The sequence below is a fragment of the Lissotriton helveticus genome, chromosome 11 (genome assembly GCF_964261635.1).
Source record: "Lissotriton helveticus chromosome 11, aLisHel1.1, whole genome shotgun sequence".
Taxonomy (NCBI): Eukaryota; Metazoa; Chordata; class Amphibia; order Caudata; family Salamandridae; genus Lissotriton; species Lissotriton helveticus.
The window spans coordinates 543,210,224-543,227,133 of record NC_136072.1 but is presented as its reverse complement, the minus strand read 5'-3'; the positions used below and the strand labels follow the sequence as shown (position 1 = coordinate 543,227,133).

The following is a 16,910-nucleotide window of genomic DNA, read 5'->3' as shown; positions in this document are numbered from 1 at the left end:
TACGTCTTGGTGACTTTTATGGATGTACAATTCCCGTATGTTCCCAGAGTACAGGTAAGAGGTCCTTCCGGGATCAAGACTATTCAGGTGCAGTGAGTGAGAGAACAATCTTGACTTGATCCACTAGAAGTGAGATTGGGGGCCCGATGTAGGTAAAATAGATTTACCGATTTTTAATTACCGAATCATACCGATTCGGTAATTAAAAATCGGTAAATCTAAGGGGTTGAGATGTAGGAACATCCAGATGTTCCTGCTACCGAATCGGTAAAAATCTGTATTTACCGATTCGGTAAATACCGACCGGTAATGGCCCATTCATTCCTATGGGCTTTGAAGCCCATAGGAATGAATGGGGCATTACCGGTCGGTATTTACCGAATCGGTAAATACAGATTTTGACAAGGGTGCAGGGGGTGTCACTTTGACACCCTCTAGCACCCCCAAAAAAGATTCGGGGGCCATGTGGCAGGCATACCTGCCCTAAGGGCAGGTCTGCCTGTCAAATGGCACAGGTGTGCATGCATTTTACCATCAAATATATTTGATGGTAAAATACAGAATCGGTAAGGGTTGTGGGACTCAGAAGAGTCCCACCTACATATCAAAAATACCGAATAGGTATAAATACCGATTCAGTATTTTACAGATTCGGTAAATTTACCGATCGGTATATTTACCGAATCTGTAAAATTCTGGGCCCTACATACCAAATCTGATTTTCCGGTCGGTAACGGCCGAAAATACCGATTTTCGGCCGTTACCGACCGACCTACATCTGGCCCTGGGTCTCTCGCTCATACTTTTGAAATGTTCAGAGTAGGAAATAAGAAGGCTGGATCTGTTTTGGAAAATCATACTGGTGAGCCAAGTGGAGGAAGCAAACTGCTTCCGGTTAATCTCCGTCGAGAGGAGGCATATGCACGAAGTTCACAGAAATAATGAACTTTGTTAATTCGTTATCAAATGGAACAGCTGTTTTCAACTGAGCTTTTGGGTTTTGTATTAAGTTGAGCTGTAGCTAGCTCTCGGTCTCTTCTTAGGTACAGGAAAAATGTCGACCAATTTCGTTCATGTGGGCTGAAAACAACTCTCTAAAAAGCGATGGACTTCCTGTTGCACTGGAGATGAGTGAGGGAATGAGACAATGAGGCAAGGAGCAAGCCGCTTACTATGTTTTGAGCTAGGGGAATCCAGGTTGGATTTCCTCATCTTAGCTAGCAGGGCAAAATACTAGCACATGGACAAGTGAGAAGAACAGAAAATGAGACGACTGTATGTTGTTTGCCTGAAGATCAAAGTTGGATGCTCTTAGGGGCCTAGTCTAGTGGCACAAGCTATTGCCCTGTAACATTCTGTGTGCCAAGACATTGAGTGCCATGGAGACCTTTGGCGCAACAATATGCAGTCCTGCACTCTTCAATCCCAAGGCTCTCTATTATTAGGCGGAGGCGAGGTGGCTTGAGCTTTTCTTCCTTGCGTTTGCATAATTTCTTCACTGCTGAGCGCAGAAACAAATAGTAGACACACAAGAAAATCTTCACTTCACTTTACCCAAAGGCATGCACATATTCCATTTTAAATGCACACTCCCAATATGTCCCTCGGGCTCCCTTACATCCTTACCAGAGCCTTTGACGTGGAGCCCGAACTTCTTTCTGTAAGAAAAGAGAAAACTAGAGATAATACATGTGACCAATAGAATAACATATGAGGCACTAAGTATACATGGGAAAAAAGCAACGATTAAGCGACAAAATGTGCCTATGCCGTTAGAACAATGCATAATATACGAACTATATGCATGACCAATCAAAACAAAGCATTCAATATGAACTACAAGGGTGAACAATCAGAACAATGCACTACGCTTATGATCGATGCTTAAAATGAAATCAGTTATTTTAGAGCAGGTTTTGGGGTCCAGCAACAAGATGGAGGAATAATGCACAGCACGCGATTCCAGAATGGCTCATTTTGTAAAAATAAGAAGTATACCCAATTATGTCCTATCCGAGCAATGGGGACCGGAGAAGGGCAATTGCAGAGACTTTCCACCCAGGTTGGGGTATACTGGAGCAGCCATCTCAGACCGCAAATTTTATAATGTCTCAATGCTTCGGATGTGAGCGGGTGGGCGCTAAAGAGGGTGTATGGCATGACAAGCATTTTCATTGGAGTTTTGACCAAGAGGAGTGGGCACACGCAGGGTGTTGTGTGTGAAGGTTTCGATGGGCATCGCTGACACTAGCAGACCAGTCAGAGGGGGTTCCTCGGCCTTAGGGGGTGCATGCAGAGCAGCATATTGTGAGATGTGATACAGGTTGATGGTGGAGCAGTAAGAAAGCCAGGTATCTGCCATGGGAGGGAACTGGTAAGGGAGAAGATGATGGCTGTGAGTGAGGATAAGGAAGCAGCCTTCTTCAGCTACATGAGGTCAGCTGAACCTAGGTAACTCACAAAGGGCAGTTCAGAGAGGCCCACATCTGCACCTTTTCTTTTTCATGGATAAAGAGCAGAGGTGATGTTGAGGAGCTCAGGGAAAGCATTTGTGGGAATGGGAAGTGGCAAGGCTGCTGGGAAGGCACTAACCCCGCAGCGGACTAGCTGCAGAGGAATGCATGAAGTTAAAGGTAAAAGCCTTGTTTTGGGCAACGAAATGTTTAAGGAGGTGGCATGGCTGGACGAAGGAAACAGTGGTAGTGATGAAGTACGGCCGCTAAAGGAGAAAGACAGTGAGGGGGCGGCAAATCAAGGGTTGCAGACAGGAAGCAGGGCCCACCTGGAGACCAGTATCTGAGACGAGCTGAAAGTGGCAGCGGTAGATGGGGATGGTTTGAGGAGTGTTCCGCCACAGGGATGGTGTGCCCTTGATAGCCTATCAGAGATGTGATAGTGCTCAAAAAACGCTTAGGTCAGTGCTTGTTAACGTGGTCTATAGAGCCCTAAGAGTCCGCGACTTTACAGAAAATTGAATAATATGAGCAGGTTAATTAAAGTGTCCATAGAGACACAAAATGTAAAATAGAAACATTTTAAATGTTTTGCCTAATGTGAAGGAATTTGAAACTGGGGGAAAAAATTAAGTTGGTATCCTTAGCTTGATTCGTTGGAGCAGAAAAAGTACAGAAACGACACAGTATGGCATGGATGATGAATGGCCTCAATTGAAGCATCAACAAAAAAGCACTGATTGCGAGCACAATTGACTAGAGTTTAGCATATTGCTCTTCTTTTAGAATTACAAAACAAATTAGAAAAGCTTCTACCTTCCCATTAGAACTTAAATCTCTGTTTTTTAATATTTGTGAATTAAATACAATATGTCATCATTTGTGTATTTGTTGATGTATACTTGTTTCCATATTCTTGTATATTGTTTTAAAGTTGAACTGGTGGAAATTTATCATGCTGAGCCCCCTAGCTTCTAATAAAGACTCAGTGGGGCTCCCCGAATTCCTGTAATAATTCAGTGGGGGCCCTACGTTTCCATTTATTTTTCAGTGAGAGTCCACAGAAGTCAAAAGGTTGATAATCACTGGTTTAGGTTTTTTTCAATTTACCTGACAGAAATATAGGGCCCATGCTCTGAAGACAGGTGCAGCGATGGAGGTGGTGAGGCAGGGACTTGGCTCTGGGAGACTAAAGGAATTATGCAGCTGGAACTAAGACTGATCCAAGGGTGAAGTGGGCACAAAGCACACAGGAGAGGCAGAATACTGATCTCTAACAAAATCAGTTTTAATTTTTTTCTTTTTACCCTACTGGAGGAAGATATTGAAAGACAGTGTACTGGTATGTTTGGGTGTGCACTCGCTTGCTGAATAACAAGTTGAACATTTGACAGTGTTGGATTTGAGATAGATGCAGGGGAGATGTTACGGAAGGGGAAAAGCAGAATGTAGAAGAGGCACCTGATACCATAGCTTTCCGTCTGGAGGATGCTTGAAGGTGTGGGGCTCAACTACAGTATACTTGATTGAATTGCTGAAGGATAAGAATAGGGGTTTCGAAGGAGTAAAGTCATCCTGTGGGTGATCTGGTGGTTCTCAATTTTCTGAGTGCAAATTTTTCCAACTACTATTTCTTTGTCAAGTGTTTGTTGTTATGGGTCTGCGCAGATGATGTTAAATGATTGAGTTAATGGGCAGCATTTATTGCAATTGCTGGGATGATTAAGCCAGGTCTGAATCTACCAGAGAATAAGAGGTTTTTGTTCACTGAGATGAAAAGCGGGTGCATTAGCTGAGGATCAGTTTATCGGATAGCAGAGGTTTAAGTATCCCGGCCTGGGCAATGTGTGGAACAAATTTTCTTGACCTGAAGAAACACTGACAACCTGGTTCTGGAGAACCAGGAAGGCTATGAGGAGAATTGGGATGATGGGAAGATTGAAGCTGCACACTTATGTCCAGGAAAACTTTCAGGTAGACTGAATGGAATGGCTGAGAGTTACATGAACTGGTGAATGACCTTTACGTCAACTAAAAGGAGTCAAGAATAAGAAGGGCTTTCGAGGCTAGGTTCTTCAAAGTCAGCAATGGAGGACTAATAGGTACGTGGGGTAGAAGAGAGGTCGAAGTAGATGGACCACAGGATCCCGGATAATCAGGGCAGGTAGATTTTTGAAGTTTGTATCAGTGGGCACCCTATAAGCTGATGGAGCCAGGTCCAACAGCTATGTAAGAGCAACCCTGGTCATTAGTGGCCTTTTCCACACAATAATAGTGTCTGTTGTTGAATGTGTCTTTTGATCTGGTGCACGGCATTTGATTTGCAAAATATTCTGTGTAGAATGTTCCCCAGATCTCACATCAGAGATGAAGTCTTAGCACTAAAGGTTCACCCACATCAAGGATTGGATAAACTGACTTTTCAACATGATACCCCTCTCTGCCAAGAAGTTTGCTCTGCTCACCTAGTGAACCTCGTATCTTTTTCTTCCGTAGAACACAGATACCAATGGCAATAATGATGACCAAGAGGATCACAGCAGCAACGAGCCACCCTAGGGAAAGAGAGAGAGAAAGAGTGCATTAAACTACACATGCTGTTCATATGTGGACACATGGATCTTTTTTCACACTGGCTATCACAATTCACTTATGGGTTAGCTGGGACCTCTGACCCAGTCCCACTATACGTATACAAAATATTCTCGCCTAAAACACAGGAGCAGCTTCCACTTGTTTCATCGTTCCTATTCCTGAATCAAGATCTCCCGCGCCAGGGCAGTTCCCAATACTGTATCCCACCTCACTACTCACTCAGAATACTGAATACTACCCATAAGGATGGCTCTAAGTGTCTTGTATGATACTCACATGAAATACCCAAACATGAACGGGGTTGCTCCCAGAATACCCTGACATCACACTCATGAGCAGCTGGACTAACACAGAACAGCACACCCTATCGGCAGGCCTGAAAGAACCCCTGACAGGGTTTGCCCACATTAGTTTCAAATCTCACGTACTCACAGAACACTTAGGGGCATACTTACAAGGCCCCTGTGCCACCGACGCGTCACTCTTTTTGGCCCTCCGGTGGCGCACAATGCTGAGCCATATTTACAAGGCCACACAAAGCCACACTGCATTGCTTTTCATGGCCCTATAAATATGGTCCCCTTTCATGCATGGCATTCAGTGGGTGTTGCTGTGGGTGTTCTCAAGCAACACCCATGGTTTTGTAAACCTGGGACTGTGTCAGATTCTAATGCCTCCCCAAGGGAAGTATTCAAGTGGCGCACCGAGGAGAAATACCTATACTTTCCTTGTTTTAGCTGTTTGTATGTGTTCTGCACTCTGCAGCACACATTGAAGCAGGAAAATGCCATCAATTATTACTTTTGTGCAGGAAGGTTTCCCTTCCTACACAAAAACAATCATCCCTGAAACACAGGCACCCTTGCACCATGATGCAAGGGTGCCTCCAATTGCGCTAGGCAGCCAATTGTGCATCAACGCAGAGGAAAGCACAGGGATGTGTTGTATTGCTGTAAATCGGATGCATCCCTGCACTTTCCACTTGCCGCAGCTCGGCACAGTAAGATGGCTTGCAGCACCGCTCTGTCTTTTTCTAGTAAATATGCCCCTTGGTTTTATCTAGAGGCTTGGACACTAATCTGATTCATTCCATTTGGGATATCCTACACCCTTTTACAGGGGCAGTGCTTATTTCTCTTCTTGCTCCTTTACACACACAAGACTCCCTACTCCCCAGAACCATTTAGAAGAACCATCAGCTAGCCCGATGCCATGAGCGTGACTTTTAGCCAATCCTATTTTTTCAGCCAGCAGCACTAAGTCTGCTGGAAGTTGTAGGCCCATACTTAAAATGGGGAAAATGCAAATACAACTCTCAGCATGTTTAGTGTAGATGGCTAGAAACAGGTTGGAATTTACCTTCAAAACATTGGGCTATTTATTAGTTATACTTCAATTGTGAATCCCCAAACACAGGTAGGCTTCAGCTCATCTGAAAGATATATCATGGCCTGGGAAGACTTACCAACATAGTTCTGCGTGGCAGGGGGTCCAGTGGGGCTTATGCAGAGGTTATCAGAAGTGGCATTGCAGGAGCTGATTAGTTCTTCCCCTTCTGGGCAACTGGGGAGAGAACAGATTGGAGAAAAGCAATGAGGAAACACTATGAGCACGCAAAACAGAACCAAGTAAAGCACTAATCAGACCCATTACTGCAAAACCAGGCTGGTGCCTCTTTCTCTGCAAGGCAGAATTTAATTTGAGCCAGGGGTTACAAGTGGGACCCGGCTGTACACATTTTTGAAGACCAGCATTTATTTTTCCTCAACAGACTTTGACCCAGAGCAAGAGAGACAGGAGGAAGAAGAAGACAGAAAAACAGTGACAAAAGAAGAAAGCAGGGAGGAAAAAGAAACTGCTAGAGCGAGATAAGTGGTGGTGGATTAAAGAGGCATTAGGGGAAATCAAGACTAAGTAGCCTTGATATTTGTCACACCAACATTCGGTTATGCTGGACATGACTTCTGAACAAACTTGTGGGCCCCAGCACTTATTCTTTTACAAATGATGCACTGTTGCAAGGCCACTAGGGTAGGGAAAGAAATGCTCACTGGTCTATCTGGTGCCTGTGACTGGCCATTAAAGCTGTAGTGGAGTCAGACAAGCTCATCTCCTGGAGCTACAATACTTAGGAAATTGCCAACCAAAATAAGCTTAAAGGACCGTCTTTTAATATGTGGGTATGGATTATTAATGCTAGCATGTAAACATGCACTATTTGGGTTATTCCTAAAGTGTGAAAGGGGCACAAGAAATCTATATATGGCAAATGAGTAGCACAAGCAAGTCAGGTTTGTATATAAAAAATATTTTATATCTATCTATCTATCTATCTATCTATCTATGTGTGTGTGTGTGCGTGCGTGCGTGTGTGTTTGTGTGTGTACTAAAAATGGGGTAATTAGCAGTGAATGCAAGGGCGTGAGTCATTGTTACCTCAGGGCACGAGCTATAGTTGCTTGAGATAACTATAGCTGCTGATTTTCTATGGTTTTATGTGTGAAAAATCTGAACCCAACTATAACGTCCCAGAACCCTTTGTTTTTCTTTGGTGAATTTCTTAGGTTTTTTAGTTCTATTGCTAACAATAATGCCCTCTGTAACCTTTTTTTTTTCCAGTGCTTTTTTATGTACCGTTTTGAATGCCATTTTCTGCTTATAACGTCCCTTTAACAACAAATTCTTGCCCATGAGGGGTCCCTCACAGACACTTCCATCAGTGCCCATTGCCCCCCACTATCCGGGAAACCATGTACTGATTGACTTAATGGCACCCACAACTTTTCTCTCAGGTTGCGGCCAGCCAATCATAGCATTGCTGTTGGCTCGTTGATCCGCGTCTCTAGATATACATAAATCTTTTTTCTTTCATAACTCCAAAACTACTGAACAGATTTACACCAAATTGCCCAATTTCTTGACCAAGATCTAGCTTGCTGCCGAATTTGGTGGTATTTCTTTCAGTGTTTGGTGGTATTCCTTTCATACTAATGTCTAAAATCCTTATGAGAAATTGCATGGGGAAGACGCGTTTTGGGACCCACTTTTTCTCTGCACCCATTTGACGAATCACCCCGAAACTTTCCAGACAGCAGCTGAAGTGACAACTGCCACACTAGTTTTGAAAAATTTGTGAAGATTCATCAAACAGCACCAAAGTTATTAGCAAAAGAAACAATGCTTTTCCTACAGAAACTAGGTCCTAACTATAACTACCTACTGGTGACTGCCAGTAGGTAATGTATATATATATATATATATATATATATATATATATATAGACAATTCACTGAAAAATACACAGGTAAAATGTAAGTTATGGTTCTAGCAAAACAACTGTAATTTGCCAGTTATGCTTATCAACACACTCCATACATGCGCCGCCCACCATGTTGTTATCTTCATATCTGCTTCAGCAGTGCGCAGCTGGAGTTGGGTGTAAACTTCTCTCCCAACAGCCACTGTGCATTGAGAAATGCAAATTGAAATGTTCCGGTGCTGCTAAAAAGAGTAAACTATATGGAAGAAAAGGTGAGGCCTTGTGGTGAGATGATCTTGATGAAGAAGTGTGATATGGGGTGCTCATGAAGTTTACAAGGTGATTGATGACTAAGGTGTAGAATGAGTGCTTGGAAGAAATGTGATAGGGCTGTAATGTTGGCTCACTTGTTAGTAAAGCCTCTGATACTGATCTGAGCGTAGTATTGATTTATATTTGTGATTACAATGTTGAATGAAGGATTGAGGAAGTTGTGAGAGGGTTAATAGTACATGTCAGGCTTGGAGAGAGCCTTGCAATCCTAGTTAACTTGTGCAATGATGTTTTGGAAGATGTTTATGTTTGAACTTGGTGAAGGAACATTTGCCAGTCTTGCAGACTATTTTTAGTGTGGCAAGAGTTTCGAATGATTCTGTTTTGCGTCATTATTTTCCAATCAAAGAATTCTCTTGTTTGTGTTCTGTTCCTTGTGTTAAGTGATAGATTTGTATTAGGGAATCCCTGTTGTGTAATGACGAGGCTTTGAGTCACATGGGTGTGATGTGGGTGGACTGGTAAGATTGTGAAAGATGTCGTTTTCATCTGGCCACTGTGTGAAGCGGGGTGGTGTGAGGTGCTGAAAGGGACTGAGTGCCTGACCAAACCAATCTCCTCTGGATGTTGTGTTGCCATATGAAAGGTGAGCTACACCCAGGGTGTAATGTCATAAGGGCTTGGTGGTGGAGTTATGTGGTTGGGTGATTTCTCTGATGTTAATGTGCATGTTTGACTTGAAATCTTGCTCGAAGCTGTGGGGGTCTGCAAATGAGGTTGGTCTGAGCAAACTGTGGGAACTTTTTGAGGCTTTTGAAGAAGGAAGTTGGTGTGGCAAGGGCGCTGTGACTGGTTGGGTTGAAGTGGGTTGAAGATGTTATGTGAGTGATCATTTAATTTATTGTAGTCATCGGGTATCACTTTATCGAAGACTGTTGATGAGCTGAAAGTTATCAATATTTCTCTGTGGAACAAATCATTATTTGAAGTGGTAAGGACTGTTCTGTTGGTGTCTTCATTAACAGCAGAACATGCACTCTTAGCCTATATCTTGAGTGATGTAGAGGCAGTGCTAGTAATTGGTGCTGTAGCATTGTTCACTAAGATGTGGGGTAGATGTTCGCTTGTTCCTTTTTTTTGTGACTATATGAACTAGACGATGGGTATTGAGTTTGTTGACAATGATAGGGTGCTCAGTGGATTACATGGGGTGTTATGTATAGGGTTATGTGCAAGTACTTAGTACTTATGTGCTTGTATGCTTTTTTATGTTTTTGTCTATATAAATGGGTATGTTTGTTTATGACCATGTGTGTGTTTGTACATGTGTGAGTATGTCTGTGATAATACATAGGCACACTTACCCAGTCTTGCATCGGACACATACTTCACAGGGATGATCCGGTGCGCAAAATGTACCAGCTTTACAGCGACACTTTGTATTCTGGGTTGGGCTGCACCTGCTCACCACTTCCTGACCTAGAAAGTAAGAGGTGGTTAACAGCCTGGGCAAAAGCTACTCAGTCAAACATGTACATTTAAAGTATTGGTAAAACAGATAATCCCAAAAGAGCTTTTTCCTGGACTGCCTCCTATTATCACTTTAGGATTTTTTTTTAAAGAGGGCACATATACTGATCTGATTAGCATTTTTGACATCTAGCAACTCATCATCCCCACCCAGAGTCCTCCCAAACACAATTGAAAACCAACACAAAGAGGTTTACCAGCTGTAGGATATCCATGGCCAAAATGGGCTTAAGCTCCTAACTTCAATGTAGAGGCTGGGCCCAGAAGTTACGCTGTGAACTTTGAGGGGTCTTTCCGGGGGGAGAGGCTGTGCTGACATACTTCATCAGGCAGCTGCCAAGAAACCTCTAGGGTGCATAGGGTGGACAGGCCCTCTCAGGGATTGTGGAGGCATATCTGCCATAGGACTCTCTTCTCCCGGAAAGTTCCCTTCAGGTATACTCCATGCTATCTGAACATGTTGTCTTGGTCGTGTACCTTGCTTCCTGCTGTTGATTGGTAGAGAAACTGTAACAGCCTGTGCTTTCCATCATCTGTACCAGCAAGGACTCTAAGTTGAACCGTCTCGTTCAATGCGACCAGGAAAGACCATCCACCTGGAGGGACCCCAATGCTGGGTTCAACTGATGCTCAGAATTATGTTTATTAGGAGGGTTGGCTGCACCTATACTACCGCTTTTACTTCTTTGCTTTTCCCCAACTCCTGCTGACTTGGCCAGCACACTCTCGCCACAGACAGACCAGTGCCCAGCCTGCCCATATTACAGATTCTTGGTCAGACAACACTCCCTATTGAAATGTCACTCTGAGAAGAAGCAGCTCAGAAACCTTCATCTATCACCCACAACCACAGTTTAGTACAACCACAAATACTGTTTGCGCCACACTGGATCTCAGGCCCTAAAGCCCAGCACAGCACCTCCCCCAGCCATGTCCAGATGCCAACTCAATGACAGGCCGCTATTATGCATTTCAACAAGCCCACTGGGAGAATGAGATCCCAGAAGTGCTGGACTGAAACATGGATGTTTACGGGGCCTAGGTGACAGTGTACCTAGTTCTGCTAGCCTATTATCCAGTCTACCCAGACAATGGGAATGAACACAGTTTCAGTGTAGTTCCCTGACTGAGACTGTTTACGGTGAAACATATTTTTCATGATACTGTGAGTAGGCCAGCATCATGTGTTTTATTTCATCAGCTACTGCGTAACAATCGCATTGCGCCTACTTGTGCATTCCAGTGAAGGACAGTCACCCATACTCACCCTGACTTCAGGGTGCGGACCTCTATACAAACTGTATGAGACAAGCTTAACCAGCTAGATTCAGGAGGCCTAACTGTCTCTGACCCTGTCGCCAACAGTGAAGGGCATAAACAGGGCACTTTTGGTGCCACTCAGCTTTCTCAAACAGGACAAACTACCCACTACACCCTGATTGGTTGATTCGAACGGTAACCAGTGAGAGCGGTGCTCGTTTTCAAATCGTAACTGCTGCTTGCTCCATAAAACGATTGATGATATCCCCTTAAAGACTGAATAAACAATGGTCTTGGAACTTTAAATTAGAAAGCCCCCATTTCCGAAAGTTGTAAGCTAGGGTGGAGGGCTGATCCGTGATGCTTTGCTCGTGTTGTTCTCATTCTGTTTATGGTCTCAGGCTGGAGTTTGTAAGTACTACAGTTCTTTGAGGGAAGAAAGCTAGACTGAAACTGCAGTCACCACGTGTAGATCTTTTACTAATGTATGCAGCCACCTTCCAATGTGTAAATGGCCCACTTCGATGCTAATTCAATTATTCATTATATTAACTAAATAGGCAGTGTTTGCTGAATGCTGGCATCAACCTGTGTTGTTTGGGGCTCAGTTGCTGGGACATGAAGGCAAGAGTTTGTGGATATGTGTATTTTCCAGTGTTGGGTAAGTTCAGACTGCTACTAGCTTTACTGCCCTCATGCCAATGACCATTAACAGCTATCAGTTGAAATTCTCCTTATCCTATCCCATCTTTTCTTACACCCCCGTCGCCCGGCCCCAGTCTATTATTGCAAGATGGGCAATTATCAGCAGTTAACACTTTCTGCTTAGGGCGTCACCTACTGTTAACACTCTAGCTGACAGCAATAACTATTGAGCCAATTCTTCACAAATGCAAGCCTGCTGTTCCTATGTTTGGCTTCTGTGTACAGGGGGAGAGCATACCTTCTTTACATCTTGTGCAGGGCAAGCAGAAAGTCAGGTCGTTCTTGTGCTCTGTGTAATCCTTGCCATCAGTACAGGGGGTGCACATGTACCTGGTACCCAGGGTCTCATCTGGATTCTCCCGGTGTGTGCCTGTGATGAAAACAAGGGGAGGAGAAGAAAGAGAAGGTAAGATAACATAACAAGAGCATTTATTGCAGAAAAGGTCTGTCTGTATATCAAGACCACAAGTGAAAGACTGAGGCCCTCCTTATATCAACAGGGAGGGGTTCTGAGAGTGCAGCGGTGAATATCTCAAGCACCAGGGAGGCCTACAGTGGGCTCCATTGCTCAATATACATCATTTACAAGGAGACACACAGGGGGCTGCATACTGCAGCTCTCTATATGTCCTGGGCATGAAGAGAGGGAGTAGTAATGGGGACCTTAGTTCTCTATCCTCTTCCATGCTCATGACGGCTCTCGGCCGTCATGAGTCACGGTGGGAGTGTGCTGATGACGGCCGGGAGCCGTCATGACCATTCCCGCGATCGGAATGATCAGCACTGCGGCGGAATTCGCACCGCAGTGATGAGGTTAAACATCTCCCACACAAGGAGATTCTTGGTTGAAGGTCTTCTACTCCAAACAAGGAGACATCGGCAAGGCCAGAGGCTGCATCTCGCCTGCACCGTCAGCACAAGTACAGGATTGCACTTCTGGAGGCTCCAGGGTACTCAGTGGGTCTCTCCCACAAACACAGACTGCGGCCTCATTTAGAGTTTGGTCTCCCAGTTTCTGAAGAAGATGCTAAATGTAAAGGTTAATGCATAGACTACGGGGATAAGGCGGAGGAAATTTTGCTGATTGTTTTCACTCCACATTTAACACCACCTCCAGAAATCTGAGGACTTTGTGTCATCACCCTGACCAATTACTTCTCAAGAAAGACTTGAAGACTTTCCTCATCAGAATACACCTCCAAGACTAGCGGACTCAGATCCTTCATCTCTGCTGTCACCTTTCGTCGCACACAATCTAAGGTATTTGTTGATGTTGAAATAGTTACTTTTAACGCACTCTGTTGGCCATGTGGTTGGTTTTGTGCTACAGAAATACCATTAATAAATACCTTAATACCTCTAGATCAGGACCTTGCAGTGCTATGGACAGCAGCTCACCCATATCCTCTGCGCAAGGATGGTCGGTGGCTAGAGCTCTCCATATATACACCCTCCCATCACCCCGCCAAGAAAGATTTACAGTGTTGGCAATCTCAGAGCTCATAAACCCCCACAAAGTGGAGGCGTGACTGGGCTGGAAAGGGAAGGCCTGTGTTTATACCCGGAGGGATCAAAGTACTGGGGCTTGAAAACAGTGAACTTCATTAACATCAGGCGAGTATGTGAAGAGCGCCTTGAGACCCTCACAGGTGAGTAGTCACGCTATACAAGAAACTTGATTGATTGAGGTAATACAGTACATTGCAAATTTGGATATCCCCAGGCGCAGTATTTAGAAGGTGTGGTATTACCACCTCATTTATTTATTCTGAATGATGGATCATGTAGTAATACCATGATCTAAAACAATCTGATTGTCAGGTGTTCCTTTCAGCAGGTTTGACCTGGTGAAATTTGTTTGGAAACAAATGTGCTATTACCTCATATGTTGTCATTTCGATTTATACACAAACTTCCATTTGCATCTGAATCTAGGCCTCGGTATACTAATCATTAGACAGGAATAGAGGAAAGGGAGCTTTTATTAGGAAATTATGCTCACTGTAGTTTTCTAATGGAGGCACACGTTCTGCTAGAACCCTTGGTATATCCCCGTGAGGGGGACGGACAACGATGGAGACTGAAACCTTCAGGATCTCACCAACCAAGGAACTGAGAGACCAAAACAAAAGGAAATTCTAGAGGCAAGGATCAGATGTCAGAACTATAGCATTGCAACCTACTGACATGAAGAAGTGGTCTCACTTTACGTGGGGAAATGATTTGTGATTGGTTTGTTCCTCCTGTTTTTATGTGCTGAAAGCACCGACTTTGGGCTGGATGGATTGGTTGAGATTAACGGAAGATGTAGTATAACTTTTAATGTATAGAAAAACCAGATAGATAGTCATCAAGAAGAAACTAAGAACTTTTGGGGGATTATAAAGTGGAATTATATACTGAATATCAAACAGTGAAAGAGTTACAGAAAACATAGCTTGAAGAATATCCTAGCCAGCCTACAAGATTTGTCAGCTGAACCACCCTGCAACGTAAGGGTAGTTACTATAAATCTACTCAGTAAGAAGGCTGCTGTGCAAGATGGAATATCACCTGAATTTCATAGGAAAATTGAAATATATTTTTTTTTAGTTTGTGGCAGTTCAAACAAAATATTCTTCATTATTATGCAAAAAAAAGTGGGATCTTCCAGAAGAGTAATTAAACCCAGAAATAAAACCTTTGACCTTGTAATGAGTGATTCAGCAACTTACATCATATCTAAAAGTTACATTTATAAATTGCTTTTTTTCGATCTACAGAGTAACTTCAGACTGCTCCTATGAAAATGTTTCAACTACATACAACTGCATAGTGTACATATTCACAAGATTTTACTTCATTTGAGTAAAAGAGATCGCTCCTTAAAATAAAAATATAATCTCATTTTCCGGCATAGTCTGAGCATTTCCAGGTAGCAAATCAAATAAAAAAATAAAGGAATCTGAAAATAGGATGTGTAATCGATGAATCCTCAGACAATTGATGTATACTATCCATTCCATGGTAATGTCGGTGGGCAGGCAACACCTCCATGCAGTCCTCCAAACTTTAATTTATAATCTCAGTCGTTCCTCACAGACAAGCCTTTGGAGAGGTGATGGGAAGGCAATCCTCACAGTGTGCAGACTGCTTGCAGTAAAGGCCCTTTGTTCGCCGGGGGAATGCTGGTGTTTTCGTATACGAAACTGCCTCGTATAGATTCCACCTCATGCCTCTTTCCACCACCACGCTACACTTTCTTTCTCATTACCTCACTCTTGTTCGTTCTTTTTCATCCCTGCTTTCTCCCTTTATCACTGTCTTGCTAGATTCCTTCTTCTTTCTACTTTTTCTGCCTCTTTTCTCTAGGTCAAAGTCGGATAATGAAAAAGAAGTCCTGGACCCCCAAAAAAGTGCTGATCCCAACTATCTGCAATCACCAGCACATATTAAGCACGGCACAACCCTTCTATTTTTGGAGGGTTTACTATCAGTCATTGTCAGGCATGCGGCCTGCTGGAAAATACAGGACTGACATAAACTGGCTGTGTTGTTTGGCAGCTTTGCCTTCAGATCCCTGTGGAGGTAAGGTTAATCTTGCTTGGGATGGCAGGGCTGTCTCACCTCTGATAAGCTGCCAGTCAACTGAAGAGACAGCCACCAGGAAGTGTACATCATCTTCAATGGAGTGTACGGGTGCTTGTCCCTGCCTCGCTTTGGGGCGAAAGCTCAGGCAGGTGTGTCCAGTGGTGACTGGGCAGAATGAAAGATTCAGATCTATGCATGTCCTTCAGTCCATCTCATTCCCCTCGTAAACCATAAAGGAAGATGGCCGCCCGGTAGGAGCTCTCATCCGGAGCTCCTAGTGCTCGGGATCCCTTGGTGGGATTTATCCCGGATAGCACTCATCTTACTGCGTGAAAAATAAATACGAGTAACTGGATTCTTAACGAGTAACTGGATTGGCTTTTAAAAGTAACTGGATTGGACAGCAACATCGAAAAAGATACCTACCTTTGTCACTGGCGGCTGGGACCCTTGCGACTAACATCGGAGCATCGGCAGAGCACGAGATAGCGGGGGAGTGCCACGGTGAATGCTGCGGTTGCTGGAGGCTGGTGGCAGCTGGGGACCGGGAGGCTGTGGGCGTCGGAGAGGCACTACTGTCTGGTGCCCCGGCGCGGCCGTGGCTGCCGGGGCTGTCTGCTGCGATCGCCGATCACTGGCGGGCACAGGATCGGTCATCTCATCCGCTCCGGTTCCCCCTGCTGACGGTTTGAGGACTGTCGGGACCGTCTGCCGGGACGCCAGCCACTGACGGGCACTGTGGAGATGCTGTAGGTGAGGCGGGCAGTCTGTGGTGGTTGAGGAGGTGCCCCAGCACAGTGGGGCGGAGCGGGACGACGGGGCCGACCCTCCTGCTGTGAGAGCCTGTGTGGAAGACGACGAGCGCGACGGAGGCACTGGAGGATTGGTCTCCGCACTAGAGCCCCGGTCTGCGCGGCTCACGACGGAGGTGTGTCTGGCCTCTCTCGACTGCACTCCGGGAGCTGTGGAGGTGAGGGGCAGCTGGCGGGAGAGTTGGGTGGTGAGTCGGCTGAACGTCACGAAGCCTGCACACAGAGAAGACGCCTAATAGCCCGCCCCCCCCCCAGGAAATGCCCAGGAAATGCGTCGAACTACTGAAAAGATCTATGTTTAGCACTAACATCGGCTACCTCTATGTAACCCTCATCTGCACAAATATACCTTCTGCATTCTGACGTGAACAGCTTCAGTGCAGCTCGTCTCACTCGTTTTTTTCCGATATGTAAACGCTGAAGATCGTATCTGCCCCTGAGTCTGGGTCTGCA

At 44.6% G+C, this 16,910-nt stretch overlaps 1 protein-coding gene across 2 annotated transcripts in view; it reads right to left on the bottom strand.

The window, feature by feature from the left end:
• LOC144791543 (tumor necrosis factor receptor superfamily member 10B-like) overlaps positions 1 to 16,910 on the bottom strand; it is a 119,169-nt gene that overhangs the window by 24,998 nt on the left and 77,261 nt on the right. For both annotated transcript variants that reach the window (XM_078666259.1, XM_078666260.1), the window contains exons 3-7: positions 12,314 to 12,445; positions 9,945 to 10,059; positions 6,514 to 6,611; positions 4,919 to 5,008; positions 1,627 to 1,658 (exon numbers count right to left, since the gene is read on the bottom strand). In XM_078666259.1, coding sequence (XP_078522385.1) covers positions 1,627 to 1,658; positions 4,919 to 5,008; positions 6,514 to 6,611; positions 9,945 to 10,059; positions 12,314 to 12,445 — 467 coding nt within the window. The remainder of the gene's footprint in view (positions 1 to 1,626; positions 1,659 to 4,918; positions 5,009 to 6,513; positions 6,612 to 9,944; positions 10,060 to 12,313; positions 12,446 to 16,910) is intronic.